Genomic DNA, 15597 nt, shown 5'->3' with positions numbered 1-15597 from the left:
GTCTCTCGCATTACACTGCCCAGTTTCTTGTAGGAAACTACAAGTCCCGGCATGCACTGTGGGCCGAGGACAACAGAACAACTCGGAAAAGACTCTGGGGAATTGCAGAGAAACCATGCATCCAAACCGGCAACAGAATGAAGCAAAGCCGCTTCACAATACAACTGGAGAGAACCAAGCACATATCGATGAGGACGCGGCAAGCTCCCAACAGCATCATCAAATAAGGATGCTGACCTATTAAGTTGCTGTAGACCGGCTCCCCAGCATGTCCAATGGGCCACTGTGTCTGGAAGACCCTTGCATGAACTGGAACATGAACTCTCAAGCTCACAGCAGTTGGCTGCCTTTGCCAGGCAGGCCTGCACACAAGAAAGGGCGGGGCATAATAGCCCCTCCCACCCACTTTTTTGTCTTTTGCATATCGTAACACAACCTGGCAGGAGGAATGGTAGGAGATTGCCTTGGTCAACCAGCAGGGGAGGACAGCCACTGGAGGGAAAGGGGGAAGGCTAAAAGGAGACTCAGGGAAGCAGGATGTTTTGCATTTTTCTTTTTGTGTGAGTTCAAAGGCGATGAAGGTAGACTATTCAGGCAGTGTAAAAGGTGAAGTATTGCTTGGTGAGAGGAAGTTGTACTAGTAGTTGAATGAGTGGAGTGTGCGACTAATCTGGACCATTTGTCCCTTCTCCCTAGAGGTGAGCCACCACCCTTTGAAGCTATGGAGGTGAGCCCACTCAGCAACACCCTCTTTGGGGGTCTGGGCAAGTGGGACCTCACTGTGAGTGACTCCCCGTCTTGAGGACCAGGGCTCCCATTCCGGTAAGGAACTCCCACTCCAGGGTACATTGTCTTCCTACATGGGAAACGGAAAGACTCTTATTACCCTGATTTAGATTCACTGAATAGTGGCATTTCGTCGATCTCTTTGGCCTTAGGTATTGCAGGATCTTGCCCGAATGCCACAGTCGAAGAACGATGCACCCCATTGGTTTGTCATGATGAGAGGAGAGAATCCTACGCAGAGGCGAGCCTCTGACGGGAGACATCTTGGAGGGGCGGGGCCACACTAGATCGCTGTGCCAGCGGTAACTTGGAGCGCAAATGAAACGCTTGCAAGACGCTGGAAGACTGGCGTCCTGACTGGCAAAGAGGTTTGGGTCAAGGGGACGGTAAAGTAACTGTCTCACCTGGTGCCGCGACCACACAGAAGCCGTGGTGGGCCTGGGGCCGGTTAACAGAGCTGAGACCAGACTGCAGCGTAGAGACCAAATCCCTGAGCTATGCACGAGAAGTGCAATAGCTGGCGAGCGCTCCCGAAAAGGTAACGCAGTGAAGATTGGCGAACCGTGAGATTCAAGACTGGGAAGGCTACAAGGGTTACGGGAGCCAGATAAACCCAAATGGAGACAAAGCTAGCCTATCGGAGGGCCAGAGCAGTGTGGGGAGCCCTAGAAAACCGAAAGACATTGACACTCAAGGCTGGAGCAGCCGCAAGGGTGTCATGAGAGGCCAAAGGCAGTGAATATGGCAAGGGAAATGTGCACAGGATCACACAGTGAATAGCTTTGAGTAAAAACAACATGCACAAAGGAACCAAGACACATGTACACTAAAACCAAGAATGTGCAAGTAGAGCGTAATGACAATCCAAATATATGAAAAGGGATGTGGGCTAAGAACTTAGAATCTCCTCATGATTACAAAGAGCGCGGCCAGCTCCTTACCCACAATTCCTGTCACAGGTACTGTTAGCACTAAGCCCACATACAGGGCAAGCAACAATAGGATCTGTGAGCTATTGTATAAGGTAACTTAAAGACAATACTCACAAGGATGTGAAATACCACCTGAAATGTCAGCAAAGGCCACGTATCCTGTTGATCAAACAGTGACCTAGAAAGGCTAGAACAGCAATGGGAGGATAACTTAATACATAAGACCCATGTCAAGGGGCAAGTAGGAATAGTGATTACAGAATAGTGAGGAGCACATAGGCATTCACACAGGAGCTAGCTGCAACAGCACACCACATCTACTAATCAATAGGAAACAAGTGGAAAAGTGCAAGGGAAAACCTGGAATAGATTTAAAGAGAAAGTAAAGGAACTGAAGCACGGAAAACGAAATTACAAAGGCAAAACCTCCCCCTCCTCATCCAGGGGAGGGAAGGCAAAAATGCTAAATCTATAAACGATGAGAGACTAAAGGATCAAAGTTTACAGCAGAATAGGGCAAAGTCATAGAAATATAGAACACAGGCAACCTGTGCTGCACAGAAAAAGGAAAGCACTGGGAAGTGCTGCCTGCAAAACAGAGGAAGACGGAAAGGGAATCCAGGAAGCAGAAATCGCTAATAAGCACATTAAATTCGAAATCAAGAGAAAAGGGACCATGGACCAGGGACCAGTCACAAACGGGAACACTGCATCAATGACCAGTGCTGGACAGAAGCAAACTGAGGCTTTTAAAGCTGCTTAACAAGCACACACCTCGGGTGTGCTGCTTGATGCACCTGCCAGCCACAGGTGTTACTTATCCTCCACCCAGCCTTGTCCTGCAAGGCTGGGGATGAAGCAGTGGGCTAGGCATTCTGGGAAGCATAGTCTTTTTATTAAAGCAGCATGCTGGCTGCCAAAAACCTGGACTGGATCCGGAAGGGAAGTAGCATGGAAAATAAGGATTTAGCGCTCCCAGTTCACCACAGCACTGTAGCATAAGGTTCGGAACGAAAGTCCAGTTGGGAATAAACCCCAAATGATGCCCCCAAGTGGTGGGAATGGGAGCAAATCGTGACAAAGCGTTACAGAGCCCAGAAAACCCAAAACAGCAGACATCATACCGAGGCCCTGCTAAAACAGGGAGAATGAACCTGAAGGATTCACATATTTTAAAAACAAGGCAGGGACACAGTCAAGCACCAACTGGGAAATGGTGGTGTTGTGTTAAGACAACCTTGTCTTTTCTCAGAAAAAGGAAACCGTATGAAGTATAGGACTTTAATAAACGTGTGATCCAGAACCTGCAGAGAGGCTGAGGACTGTGCTGCAAGAAATTGATGAATTTTGACTAACTTGATGAACTTTTAAAACCTTCTTCTTGAATCCAAGTGTTGGGCCAGGCAGAAGCGAATAGGATTTGGACTAAGGACTGTTTCTTTTTGGACATCTGACAAGCGTACGTTTTAGTTTGTTAGTGTAAAGAATCGGAAGTAAAAACGCGGGCACAGTGATGTCATTGTGGTTGGCAAAGGGTTACATCAACCAAAGTAAAAAGAGGGTTGGAGAAAATCCTATCTCGCCCTAACTGTAAGAGGGGTTTCCCTGCCTCAACAAAAATAAATGGTGTCTGTGTCAGAATGTCCAAAGTAAAGTTCTCTGTCCTGTGTCCAAATCCTAATGACCCTCACTTGCTAAACACGATATAAAGTGAAAAGGGAAATGTCTCTTTGCTTGCCACTTGCAGCTCTTTTCCAAAGTTCCAACATAAAGTGCGAAAGAAAGGTGCTGAAATCAAAACGAAGTTCCACAAATTCTCGTTGTGGGGGAACTTCCTTTCCCAGGTTTCGTAAATTTCACCCTCTCAAGGGTTATGGATCTTCCCTTGACCTTTCCCAGATTTCTACAATTCACAATCTCAAGGGATTTGACTCTTCCCTTGAACCTTTGCAAGTTTCACAGGGTAAATAATTGTAATTGTAATGGGTCATTTATAACACGCTTAATACCCAGAGGTTTCTAAGTGCGGACCTGGGGATCGAACCTGTGTTGCTTTGCGGAGTCTTGCTTCCAAGGCGAGTGTGCATTGCCCCTGAATTATCCTCCCGAAGCAAATCCACTTCTCTTAGCCTCTTGACAGCACCAGGGGGAAACGATTCCCTGGTCACAATATGTCACAATGGGATTCCCCTGGATTCCACACACTCCAGAAAATTCAACAACTGCGGCAGTGAGTCTCAGACCCTCCTCTGTCAGTTTGGTCCACTCTCCTGTTATGCTTTCAATGATTTAGATCAAAACGATTGGGCGAAGGGTCCCATACTTGCAATCCTTATGCCTGGTATACTTTCCTGCCAAGGCTTTCTATTAATGAACGGACTTTCCTTCATTGTCATTCTTAAATCGTTTTAAGAATTGATATGTGCTTCTTTTATACATTGGGTCCTCGACCCGTTATCATCTGCCTTTGTTTGTCTCAAGAAATGTCTCGGCAGCTTTGGCATCCTTTGCGGTCTTTGGTTCTCCCAACAGCTTGCTCCCTTGTCTGACGGGCGTTGCAGCTCTCTGGTTCCTGCGATGCCTCAGACTTCACTCGGCCGCTTTGTCTGCTCACGGAATTCATGTAGCGAACCTCTCGCTTCAGAGCTTCTTCTGACAGCGTCTCCTGGAGCTTCCTTGTTGCACTCTGCAGCTTGCTTCCATCGGATTGCCCGACTCACATTGGGAGTAGTGAGACTCCATCTTTCTCTATGCTTGGTGCGTTTGAATGTCCCGGCAATATGCCATGGAGGATTGGGGAGTTAGGGGGGTGTTGTCGGCCTCTAAGGGCAAATGAGGATATCATGTTCCACTAGTGAGTCCACTTCACTCCCATGAGGGTTTTCTCCCCTCATGTGGTCCTCCCTCAGCCGCCCTCAGGGTCAGGATCAGGTAGCGTCTGCCTTTCCCTGGCCACATGAGGAGAGACTTTCCCTGGGAGACAGTGATGACATCACCAGATTCACCACATTAGACAGGGAACTTCCCTCAGAGCCGTAGGGCTAAATAGTTGTTTTCTTTTTATTTTAAATAAGCACCCTTGAACATGTCAGTATTTAGTGTGACTCCTTCTTTTGGTTCCCCACAAGTGGTAGGGGAGAATAGGGAATGAATGAGGTGTCTGGACGAGAGGAGGGATTGATTATGTGAATGCTGATGGCGTAGCAGTGTGTGGAGAGTAGTAGTGCTGTAGAGAGTGGAGAATAGTGGTTGTGTTGAGAGGGGAGGGTAGTAGTAATGATGAGAGGAGGACCATGCCAGAAGTGGTTCTTTCACTTTATTTCTGTCCTTCATGATACTCCGTATTTATGGTTTTTATTTTAATCCAAAGAAATGTATAGGCACCCACTTCCTTTATCTAAATAGATTCTATTGCTTGGACTCCAAGGTTTACATGGTCTCTTAAGTGCTTAAGTAGCTGTCCCCCACACCTAAGTAATGCCTTTTGCACAACCGGCGCCTTGACCTCTGTCGCTGAAGGTTAATCAATAAAACTAAAGACCTGAGGCTTCCTGTTGTATCACCTGCATATCCTCAGTAAATGGCCAACTCTTGACTCTGAGATGTTTGTTAATTGGGCTTGTTCTACCCAACCTGCAGGTACTTTTATCTGGGAGAGTTTGACATTACCAGCTGTATTAGAGCCACCACAACTATCTGGAACTCTTGAACATATCTCAAGGCCATCACACATCCATAACTAGTCTTAATAAATCTCCTGACCCCACTTAAAATGCCTTGAACCACTGAAAGATGAGGTTGTTCTTAAGGTCGTCTTTCTTTCTCCTGATGTAGCCTTCATTTCCTAACAAACTGCCAAATACCTCCTATATAGATCCCTGTTTACACATTCATAATACCTTGTGTTATCCTACCCAATTGTGTATTACTAAACTTTGTTTACATTCTGTTCACCTATTCTCGACCAATGTATTGTTTCCTTCAATCTTGTCCCTTTTTCTGCTTATCCCACAGACTATGGTCTGTGTAAAGACTGGTAGGGGGTGTCTGTACTTCCGCTCTCTATATGGTAGAGGAGAGGCACAGAGGACCCCAGCCAAGATTCTCTATTATTGGTAACGTAGTCGAGCAATCAAGGCCTAGCTTCTCAGGAGGTGATGCAGGCTGGTTCTTAAGTACAGTGTAGTCCCCGAACACCCACAAAGGAATGTCCACACACTGTATTACTGAAAACAGTCTTTATATAATTTAATATTCAAAGGTATGTACACGATCACAATAACGCACTTTGTACTCGGAAGTCAATAATGATAAATATATACAATTCTAAAGTGGTACCACCAATGTTATCAAATCTCATTGAAGTGCATCAACTGCACGTTTAAAATGTCACACAGATCAATAACGAGGAAACCAGCAATAGAGATAGGAATGAACGCAAGATGGTTGCAACAGTAGGCGGAACATTGGCCCCTACCTCTAGGCACAGTTCTGTGTGGAGATCCTCCCACCTGGGCAACCTGTAAATAAAGATATATAGCACAAGCCCAGTGCATATGTTCAATAGTCTCACTTCTTCCTATTAAGGTTTTACCCCACCCAATGTGCCTGGTGGAGTAGAGTTCTCCGACGACGCGCCGACCGATCCTTCTTGAGTGCCTCCCTTTCAGGCGGGAGCCACGGATCGTCGAGAGGTGTCGGGGAACTTGGCGTCTTGTTTTCCATCAAGAATCAACTGATCACAATGGCAGGGCCGGGGTATCCCAAAATGGAGGATACTCCACACACCTGTCAAATTCAGCATGGAGCTGCCACCAGCCCATACCCTGCTCTGTGGGCCACCCACAGGTGCCCAAAAACATACACTAGGGGCACAGGGTTGTACCCCCACCCATGGGTGCCATAACGGTATCCCACAGGTCCGTTCACCAAACCAAAAGAAAGAGAACTGCACCGCCAGGAGTCCCACATGAACTCCTGCGTGGAAGACACGACGGAACACACGATGAAAAGCTGTAAAGGACAAGGATACGGAGGCCCTGTCCCTCCGATGCATTTCCAGCATCACAGTCTGGTCTTAACAACTTCGGCAGGGTCAAAATTTGCTCGCCCACAGACAAGGACTCTTGGCTTTAAGACCACTACTTTGGTGACTTGCGCAGTATAAAAGCCAAATAACAGAACTTAACATTTGTCAGTAAAAAAAACATCATCCAAAGTTTTTTGTCTATTTATTCATAAAGCGCATTTACGACAATATTCACCAAAACAGTTCAAATGATACAATTCTAATTTTAAAATTACTTTTGTACTAAATTGTTTTGAAAAGCCTACACATAAATTCCCATTTCATAAAAAGCCCTACTGGACTTCTTAATTACAGGATATATTCAAGCTATTACAATTACAAACCAAAAATAAAATTATATCTTTAGGGGATACCCATTTCTCATCTATAGTGGTGTGAAGGAGGGAGGCAGGGCAGGCAGGTCAGACTGCACAACCTGACTGGATTGCCCCCAGTGAAACAATATGCCCTGCTACCGCTTGACAGTAGTAGAACTACCCTGTTGCAGAGGATTTTGTTCAACTGTTTACCCCCTACTATTAACTCCTAATTCTTGCGTCTATTCGAACGCTTATTTGTTTAGACCTTTAAATTAAATTGGGAATCCAAATTCCTCACTAAGTCTCTTTTCAACAGTTGGCTATCTCAAAATTGATCTTGCCCTTACATGAGCTATTCAGCAGGTTGTATTTGACCTTTTTCATTTGTGGCACTATCAGGGGACCTACCTTTTGATATAGGTGTGCCGGATTCATTTGAAGTGGTTACTGCTACTACTATTCTTGTACTGTTTGGTCAGCTAGGGCGTAGTGCCTTGCACTATACTTCATAGTCAAACTGCTGCAGGATATCCCCTGTCTACAAAGCACAGCGTGTCAGGAGATAGTTGACAAACTGACAACCAGACAGCGTAACCTGTATATTTTATTTCTATAACACAGATTCACAAGGTCTACCCTCTTCTTTCTCTGGTCTACAGATTTACTTGATGAAGATTTTTTCAGAATTCGGCCTCCTTTACTCAATCAGAGTTTGCAGAAATGCTGCGGTTGCTGAGGCGGGATATTATGCAATAGTGAAGTTCTTCTCTTCCAGAGATGCAAGTCGGGCTCAAATCAAGTGCGATAAGCAAGTGCTATTTCAGGAGGTTCCTCTAAAGGTAATGTTCTTCTAGGAATGTATTTGTTCTGCCCGTACATCATGAATAATGGACAGAATTGTATTCCGGCATTAAACGTTCCCATCAACCTAACCTTGAATTCCCCCCCCCCCCCTTTCTTATAATTTAAAAGAACCATTTGGATGTTTAACTGCACAGCTTCATGTGGTCCTTCTCTGTACCCAAATAACATGTCACAATTTTTAAAGCAAGTAACCACCAAACATGCCAAATATTTGTCCACTTCCAGGTTTAAGCTCTATGTATGGATTATCTGTTACAGTTTGGTGTGGTGCTGCCTACTGATAGTATGTACAGATTTTGTTTTTTTGGTATTCAATGAAGCTAAGTCCTGTCTTTGTAATGTGGATAGCAAACCTACAAATCCAAGAATCCAAAGCTATATATGGATTGTACTAGCAACTTGCAAATGGAGAAATATCGGCTCGTGTTGGCTTTGCTTGTCCACCCATGTCCCCATGCTTACCTTTCCTGCTGGCACTCCTACTCGGGCAAAAAAGTGCTGTGCAAGTGCCTGGGGGTAGGACATTGCGCTGTCATCCCATAATTTATTTTACTACATCATTATGCCCTGTATGCTTATTATCTCTGAATTTAATGCTTGCTGAAAAAAGCATCTTGAGAAATGATAAAAAGTGGTTCTTCGTGTGCTCCTTGGAGGAAAATGCCCACAGCTGGGCAATACATGTGGGTAGCCTCTGAATGCCAGATCCTGGTGGAACACAAGATACACTTGAAAGTCTACAATGTACCTTTATTACAGCATTTGAGAGATTTTTACTACCTTTTGTTAAATGATTTTGAACTTTCACTGCGTATAGTTTAGAAAAATCTCATGTAGACCCCGCTGAATATAAGCAGACAAGAATGCACTGAGATTAGCATCTCAAACCTTTTGATTTAGTCACTTATTCCTACATGAGACACAATCTATCGGTAATTTCATGGGATAAATGGATGAATTGGACTCATCACGCTCTTCTTGCTTTTACTTGGCATATTAAATTACACATTGTAGTGCATTTGATTTACTGTTCTTCTAGTTCCACATTTCAGTGCCAGTCCACACATACCCTGATGTGCTCATCTGCTGGAGGCCACCAAACAATCATCATTGGTCAGTCTTGCTGTAAAATATCAGCATTGGCACTTATACTCTGACAGTCTTGTTGGAGTACTGTTTTGGGACTGTCGAATGCTTCAAAGATACTATCTTGTTTCTGAAACATTTTTTAACCCATACACTGCTGCAGGATTGTTTCTGCAGTGCTAAGCACATGTAGGATTTAATGCAGAAAGGATGTACATGTCCCGTCCTTGGCACTGGACGCAATGCCAAGTTTGCGATATGAATGCCCTTAGTTAGTACTTGAGGGTTTCCATCTTTTTATGAACACCAGCCATGTTCATATCTGTTATTTTTTACAAATGTACCTCTAGGCAATAACAAAACAATCCTTAATACAGCAAATTTGCAAGCGACTACATTTCATCGGTTATGCCACAAGTGTAGTTGCGAAAAACTCAGCCTATTGAAACTTTCTGTTTCTGAATCCGCCTTTGCTTAGCTGCCATCATTTTATCATGACTCTTTTCTCTCGAAAGGTGTCTGTGAAATGCCAATGATTGCCTCAAAAACTCAGACTTTGAAGTGTAGTTGATAACTCAACATGTTCTGTAGCATGACTCAAGGCAGCTGGGCGGTGGCACCCCAATGGATAACCCTCTTTTGTCTCCTGTGAGAAACTTGAAGGTGTCTCCCTATCTAGTCCCCGGGGATCTGTCATCCAGGTCGCCAGGACATGGGCATCGCTTTTGGATTCAGTTCCTTGGGATGGGCCGATGCGGGAGGATCACCTGGATGGGGGTTCCTTGAGGAGTGGGAGTGGGACACCGACGGGTGAGACGAGGTATCCCCCTTGTTAAGACATTTTCCCCATCCTACCACACAGGATATTCCAAAACACTGCCCCCTCCCCTTTTTTTCCACACAACAACTTTTGCGCAACACGAAAGACAACGGACTAACACCAGAGCCGTTCACCTGACGTGTCCCAATACCAGGGTCAGGCAATTGAACAGAATCACACACACACCTGACGACCCTTTCCCTTCCCCACAGGGATAAAAGGTGGAGCACAGGAGCACAGGAAGAGCAAGGCAGACAGCATGACATAAGAGCTAACTCAGTACAGCAATTCAAGAGGACGAAGATGATGGTACAGACCGAGAGGGTTACAAAGAGCGAGGCATCCTTGCCCTTTCTGACCAAGGCCTGTGAAACCTCAGCAGAAGGAATGGTAAGTCTGTGAACAATAGCCAGTGTGCATAGCACCAGATGCCAACGGTACACAAGACCGTCCTCCACTGATTGCCAAGTTGCGGCGAGACACTTGTCTCTGTGGTACCAGCCGGTGAGTCGAGGTGAGTGTCGATAAGAAACCAAACTGTGTTGACTGACAAGTAGCCAAAGGCTAAGTTGAACTTTGAAAAGCACAAAGATACTATTAACTGGGAAGGGGGAAAACCAGACACAGAGGAGTCGGGCACCACGTGGGTGCTCACGCAGGAAACTCTCAGCGATTACCCAACGGTGAAGACTACCGTAAACAGAAGGCCTTGGGAAAAGGCAAAGAACAGTCAAAGTGGTCATACACTGTGGAGGAAACATCCTTGAAACGTCTTGTAACATCCTCTGTACAGTCAAAAGTCTTTGACTGACAGAGAATTGTAAAAGCTAAGGGAAGTGAATCCTGCATGATGAAAATTAGACCAAAGAACTGTGTTTCGTGAAGTTGGCAAGAGTGAACCACATCGAGGGAAAGTCACACTGCATTAATTGAAAAAACATTAAGATTTGTGAAATCAGGAAATATTGCAAGGGGAAGGGAAGTGTCGCCTTGTCATTTGCGGTACGAGCCGGCCGAGGGAGACCCAGGGGTGAAAAGTCCTCACCCAAACTTCATTGAGAAAAGGAACTGTTTAGTGTTTTGTGGAATATGATTGCTGATGGTCTGCACCCTCAAGAGGGGGACTCAGGGGTGAAGTCGTCACCCAAAGTATATGTAGAACAGAACTTTGTGTTTGTTTGTTCAAGGCAAGAGATTGAAAGGAGACTTAACTGTTGCAGAACCTGATTGCTGATACGGAACTGTTGGCTCGTGCTGAGAAGGCTCGAGTGTGTGCTGTGCTCCAAGGTCTCACCTTGTCCTTTGGGGAAGGGAGACCCCTGGCAATCACATCCTGACTTATTATTTGTGAACACTTCTTTCTTTATTGAACCATTATTCCACACTCTTTGTGTAATTAGTTGTAAGGAATTGGCAATAGGTTTTTCTTAGTATAGACCCTTTTTTTTTTTTACAACGCCACAGGGACTGCCTTATTTTTCTTTTGATGGTCGACAGCTCCCATCTTAGATTTAGAATAGGTGTTTTTCCACCCTGCATTTACAGTTTAATAAACACCCTCGAACTGTGATCACTTGTGTCTGTCTTTACTGTTGCCACCATGTGTTCCTTACACTCCCCATGAACTTTAACCTCTCTAACCTAAGCGTCCCTAAACACCAGGTTGTCCTCCAGAGATTGGTAAAACCTGCCAGCTGAGATTTATTTATTTATTGGACATTTGTGTGGCGCCTACACACAAGTGTTTCCAGGCACCACAAGACAAGTTGGCGGGGGTGGGGGAGCATGGAAAAGAAGTAGAACAACAAACGGTTATATTGGCCTTGTGACAATCCTACCGTGCAAGTGCAAGACAAGGTGGTAAGAGCAGGGGGTAGAGGGAGATTTGCAGGAGTGGGGTGCCCAAAGGTAGGGGGTGGGCAAGTGCTGGGTGCCAGGTGCCAGGATAAAGAGAGGGGGGAAGGGAGGATGAATGCAGTGGAGCGGGGTGGACCAGGTTTCGGGCTAGTCTGGGGAAGGGAACCTGAGGGCAAGTGCTGGCAAAGGGTGCTGGGGGGTACTGATTAGGGGTGGTGGTCTGGCCCCTGTGGGACTCTGAAGGGACCAGGCCCCAGTCGCAGCGGGAGAGGGAGCATTAGCAAGGGATGGGGAGAGGGAAGGAAGAGGAGAAAATTAAGGTATTGAGAAGTTTCCAGAACTTAAGAAGATTCGGCTCAAGTCTGAGAGAGGCAGGAAGGCTGTTCCAGAGGGAGGTACCAGCCGAGCAGAGGTATCTACCTACTGCTCTCTGCTTGGAGAAACGTTTGACCTTCAGAGAGTTGGAACCAGAGGACTGAAGGACTCTGGCAGGGAGGTATTTGGGTAGGGAAAGCTGGATGTAGAGTGGTCCCAGGCCCCAGACAGCCTTATGGATGATGCAAATGGTTTTGAATTTGATCATTGTGGTCACTGGGAGCAAGTGGAGAGATTTTAGGGCTGGAGAGATGCGGTCCCTGGGCTTGAGTCCAAGGATACATCTTGCAGTCCTATTCTGGATTAGTTGAAGGGAGGAAGGAGGCAGATTGAGAAAGTGGCTGTTGCAATAGTCCAGCCTAGAGAGAACTAGGGCTCTGGAGACTTTGAGCTTCTGGGGGAAGGTGAGGAAAGGTAGGATGCAAAAATGAAAGTTTTCCTTCTTGGCAAGGTCTGTGATGTGTGGAGAAAAAGAGATAGAGGAGGCAAAGATGACCCCAAGTGTATTGGACTCACAAGTGGGTGGGGGGAGGGGGCCCAAGGAGGCTGGCCAGAGACTGGGGGAGTGGAGAACAAGGATGATGACCCAAACGCAATGGCTTGATCTATCTTACTCCCTCTGAGTTTCTTCTAGGGTTGACTGCACTTGACTGATCCCCTCAGTTGGGTTTTATCTATAGTTTCACGTGTTTGGTGCCTCTCCAAAAACTCAACCCATCTTCCCCTCTCCCCCCTGGGCTGTGAGGGGTCCCTGTTCCACCACCTGACGGGGCCATGACCCTAACCCTGTCACACACTCCACCCCTTCTTCGCATCCAATTTTCCATTGGCTCTCAAGCTACCTGCGTATATTTAGACAGTAAGCCTGTGTTGGGTTTGTTTTGTCCCTGCCTGGTGTTACATAGTAAATGGGTAGGTTTGGAGGACTAGGAACCACCTTAGAGTTATCGGGTTGTCTTTTTTTTTTTTTTAAGGGCCATCCATACCAGAGGGCCATGACCTGTGACCAACTTGAATTTACAACCTTTTTAAAATAGCATCTCCGCTGTGGGATGCCATTTTCACCAGCAGAAATTCCTGCTAGACTATTGGGTAATTATTGTAGCTGGGAGGGTTTGTGGGGGGGGAAGATTCTGGCTAATAAAAATCTTGGATTTCTCTTCCCCATCCTGGATTTGTGATGAAACCGCTCCTAAGACCACCAAGAAGGCACAGTTGGGCCTTCAACTTTGAAAAGGCTTCCTGGTCCCAGCAAGTTTTGGGGGGACTTTTGTTATTCGTCAGTTAAGGGTGCAGCCACTGAGGGAAATTGGGGATGAAGCATTTATAGTTCCCCACCAATCCATGGAAGGCTGGATATCTTTTTTTTTTTTTTTTGTGTTTGGGCGGGGGCACTCTTGACCGATTCGACCTTACTATGATGCGGTAGCAAACTACCATTTCCTCACTAGGAAGCCCAGGCAAATGACATTTGGATGACCAAGCTGAAATTGTTGATCTTCTGAGGCCGTCACAGACTATATAGCGGAGTTTAAGGTGGTGGTATGGTCACCCCATGCACTGCTGTTGGCAAGGGAGTCTCTTGTGTGTTATCTGACAGGGTCAGGGAACTAACACCCTCAAGAGAGGATGGGGATTTCTTAGTTCTTAGTCGGAGATTGGAGAGCCCCAGCCCCTGTCCCTTCTACATGTGCCTGCATGACTGAAATGAGTACCACCTTTTCTTGCCCCATACCTGTAATGCAAAATGTGGGCAAGTCTTTGTCCCGTAGGACTAACTCACCCAGAAGGCCTGGTGGTGAAGAGAGGGAACGAGCATCCCAACCCAGAGAGAGACAGCATGGAACTGTGGCCCTGAGGGCCATTCCACACATCCAAGCAGTAATCCCAGTCCTCTACGGCTGGAGTGGTACGCATATCCAGCTAGCGACCTAAACGCTATGCGCAATACAAACTGGGACATTAATTGTGTGAAGAGCAGGCTGCCATTTCCAAATACTGGTGAACACTCCTAAGGGGTGGGGGATTAAAGCCCATTATGTCTTTGTTTGCCTGTAATCCCACCTATAGGTAGAAGAAAGGCTTTGGTTGGCCCAGTGAACCAGCTGAAGTAGTGAGCCAATGGAGGATGATAAAAAGGTCACAGGAAACTGGAAGGTGTGGGTTGTTCTGGTTAGGTGAAGGGAAGAGGAGGACCAAGAGACAAAGCAGAGGAAGGATGGTGCAGGGAGCGTGGAGAAGGATTTGTGCAATTTGAGCAGTTGGTTGGTGGGAAAAGTGATACTTGGCTGTGAATATGCCTGCAAGGAGTCAGAGTGAGACTTGCAGAGTAGGGTGTAAACACTGGACTACTCGGGAAATTATTTTGCAACCTTTTAGATATTTTATGTCGCTCCTTTCTGTTGTTTTTCGAAATAATGTATATACTATGTTACTCTCACTACCCTTTTACTCTAGCACGTTTGTAATACTGTTGGTATGCAAGCCAATGCGTTACAATATAGTGTAGACACTATACACGATAATTGAAACTTGTGCTCAAATTAATTGAAATGCTTGATTGAATCAAGACAAATAACGTTTCACCTAACAATCTCAAATTCCTTGAACAAGATGCTAACATGTAACAAATTGAATTTGCATAAAGAAATTACAAAAAAGATTTTGAATTAGCCACTGCTAGGAACATCTCCTCTTGTGAATCACTTAGGGGGTAAATGATAGTGGATGAGAAAGTGACTACGATTGAAAGGCGGACTGTGGGAGAAAGTGTGGATGAAGTGGAGAGTAGTAGTAGTAGTAGTGTGGATGATGGGAGGGTGGTGGTGTGGCGGAGGAGACGGTATTGATGTGGCGGACGAGAGAATAGTAATGTTGAGAGGGGAAGAGTAGAAGTGGAGGGAGGAGAGTAGGAGTAAGGAGGAGAAGCTCAGAGGGACAGAGGGGAAGAGGGAGGGATGCAGGGAGGGAGAGACAAAGGAGAGTGGGAGGAAGAAAGGACGAGATGTACAAGACCATGAAAGGAAGGTACCAAGTGTGACCCTAGTTTTTGTAAGAACCCCCATTCTACTCCTTTTATTGTATTTTTGGGACCTATGTTAGGATGCCAGCTGGATTGTTACCAGAGGAAGACAGAAAGAGTGTTTGCTCTTAGGCCATCCCTAGCAGTCAGTCAGTGGTGAGTTACTATAGAGCCCATCCTGGGCTTGGAGGATGCCTGGGCTAGAGAAGGAGTTGCGCGTGCTAGACGAGCGAGACAGGGACACCCCTTAGCAGGCCCCTTTATAATTTCTTTAATAAAAACCCTTGAACCGTCTTAGAGAGTTGGTGCGTTCTAGAGGCCATCTTTGGATAAAGGGACAACAAAAGAGGGCTGCTATTCTCTGTAGGCTTTTTGTCGGCCTGTTTCACCTTTAAAGATCTGGTTTGATAAAACATCTGTGATGATGTAAGGCCCATGCCATCTGGCCTGAAGCTTGTTTTGTGTGC

General features: G+C 45.9%; 1 protein-coding gene across 7 annotated transcripts in view; it reads left to right on the top strand.

The window, feature by feature from the left end:
* RDM1 (RAD52 motif containing 1) overlaps positions 1–15597 on the top strand; it is a 589841-nt gene that overhangs the window by 21630 nt on the left and 552614 nt on the right. For all 7 annotated transcript variants that reach the window (XM_069634051.1, XM_069634052.1, XM_069634050.1 and 4 more), the window contains exon 2: positions 7766–7945. In XM_069634051.1, the coding sequence (XP_069490152.1) occupies positions 7766–7945 (180 nt within the window). The remainder of the gene's footprint in view (positions 1–7765; positions 7946–15597) is intronic.

Source organism: Ambystoma mexicanum, chromosome 13 (assembly GCF_040938575.1).
Source record: "Ambystoma mexicanum isolate Mex_15411 chromosome 13, UKY_AmexF1_1, whole genome shotgun sequence".
Classification (NCBI taxonomy): Eukaryota; Metazoa; Chordata; class Amphibia; order Caudata; family Ambystomatidae; genus Ambystoma; species Ambystoma mexicanum.
The sequence above is the reverse complement of the archived record's forward strand: the minus strand, read 5'-3'. Positions and strand labels throughout refer to the sequence as shown.